Source organism: Alligator sinensis, unplaced genomic scaffold, assembly GCF_000455745.1.
Source record: "Alligator sinensis unplaced genomic scaffold, ASM45574v1 scaffold387_3, whole genome shotgun sequence".
In the NCBI taxonomy this organism is placed as follows: Eukaryota; Metazoa; Chordata; order Crocodylia; family Alligatoridae; genus Alligator; species Alligator sinensis.
This window is the reverse complement of record NW_005843027.1, coordinates 397,050-398,350: the sequence shown is the minus strand read 5'-3', so window position 1 is coordinate 398,350 and position 1,301 is coordinate 397,050. Positions and strand designations below refer to the sequence as shown.

Sequence of the window (1,301 nt, the reverse complement as noted above, 5' to 3'; positions counted from 1 at the left end):
GGGGGGGGTTATTTATGAGCGGTTTTCTTATTTTTTGGAAAGGGGGGGGGTGGTATTAAGAAACCCCACCTCCCCTCCCGCAGCCCTACCCTGCTCACTTGAAAATGGAGAATCCTCAGTGAGCTTACTTCAAGCCCTGGGCCAAAGTCTCAAAAGAAAATAGTGTACCTGTACCACATTTCCCAGTAGAATAACATCTGGGATGGGCCATAATGCTCCACAAGGCCAAGCTGTTTAGACAAAGGGTGAAAGACGCCTCTCCAACCACTCTCATGAGATACCATGCTGATTTGGGGTCAGGAAGGAATTTTGTTTGCCCCATGGTCAGATTGGTGTGGACCACAGGGTTTTTGCCTTCCTCTGTAGAGGGCAGGGGTCATGGCCCTCTAACTGAGCACATACTGACAACATTTCATAGAAGCAGGATGTTACAGGCTGTGCTTCCCTGCTTTGCCCATGGCAGATTCAACTGTTAGGTCTGTGCCATGTCAGGGTTGAGGGCAGCCTCATGTAGAGTTTAGACTACAGCTAATGGGGTGGTTTGGACAAGGATGAACCTGCCTCTCACAAAGGCCAAACTGGATGTGACCTCGGGAGGTCCCTTCTGGTCACACTCCTCTGCGGTGGTACAATTCTCTGGCTGTCACCTGCAGACCCGTGTGTGCAGGACCCCTCCCTCTCCTCCACTGACTTCCATTGAGAACTTCTTGTAAGGGCCCAATGCGGCCACAGTAGCGTGGGAAGGTTTTCCTTTGAAACCCCACCACCCCCTCCGCTCCCGGGGCCCACGTGGCGCCGCGATCCCCTTTTACCCCAATGAGAAGACGTTCCCAGCGGGGGCGGGCGTGGCCGTGGCCGTGGCAGGCGCCCCGAAGCTGAAGCCGGCGGTCGGCGCGGAGGTGGCCGGGGCAGGCAGGGAGAAAAGCCCAGCGGGCTGTGCGCCGGCCGGCGCCGGGGCCGGGGCCGGGGCCGGGATCCCAAAGCTGAAGCCGGCCCCGGCGCCGGGGGCCGAAAAGGAAAAGCCGGCGGGGGCGGGGGCGGGCCGGGGCGAGGGGGGCGGGGGAGCTGCCTCGAGCAGGCCCGACTCACACCGCCGAACAGCCCGCGCACCCCAGTGACGCAGGGACGTGCCACGCGCCGACGTACAGCCCGTCTCCAGCGCGCCTGCGCACGTGACCAGTTTCCCCCAATCACAGCCTGCCTTAGCTGCTATGGGCGTTCTCCAGGCAGAGTTGAAGGCCGCTGCGATCAGGCTCCGCGGGATTGGCTGAGAGCGAGGCCCCGCCCCCCCCGGGGCACGA

The 1,301-nt window shown here is 61.2% G+C and overlaps 1 protein-coding gene across 1 annotated transcript in view; it reads right to left on the bottom strand.

The window, feature by feature from the left end:
• NUP62CL (nucleoporin 62 C-terminal like) overlaps nt 1-1,054 on the bottom strand; it is a gene marked incomplete at its 5' end in the record, with an annotated part of 23,838 nt that extends 22,784 nt beyond the window's left edge. Inside the window, one exon of the mRNA XM_006036838.3 lies at nt 813-1,054. Coding sequence (XP_006036900.2) covers nt 813-1,054 — 242 coding nt within the window. The remainder of the gene's footprint in view (nt 1-812) is intronic.
• Nucleotides 1,055-1,301: the final 247 nt, after the last annotated feature.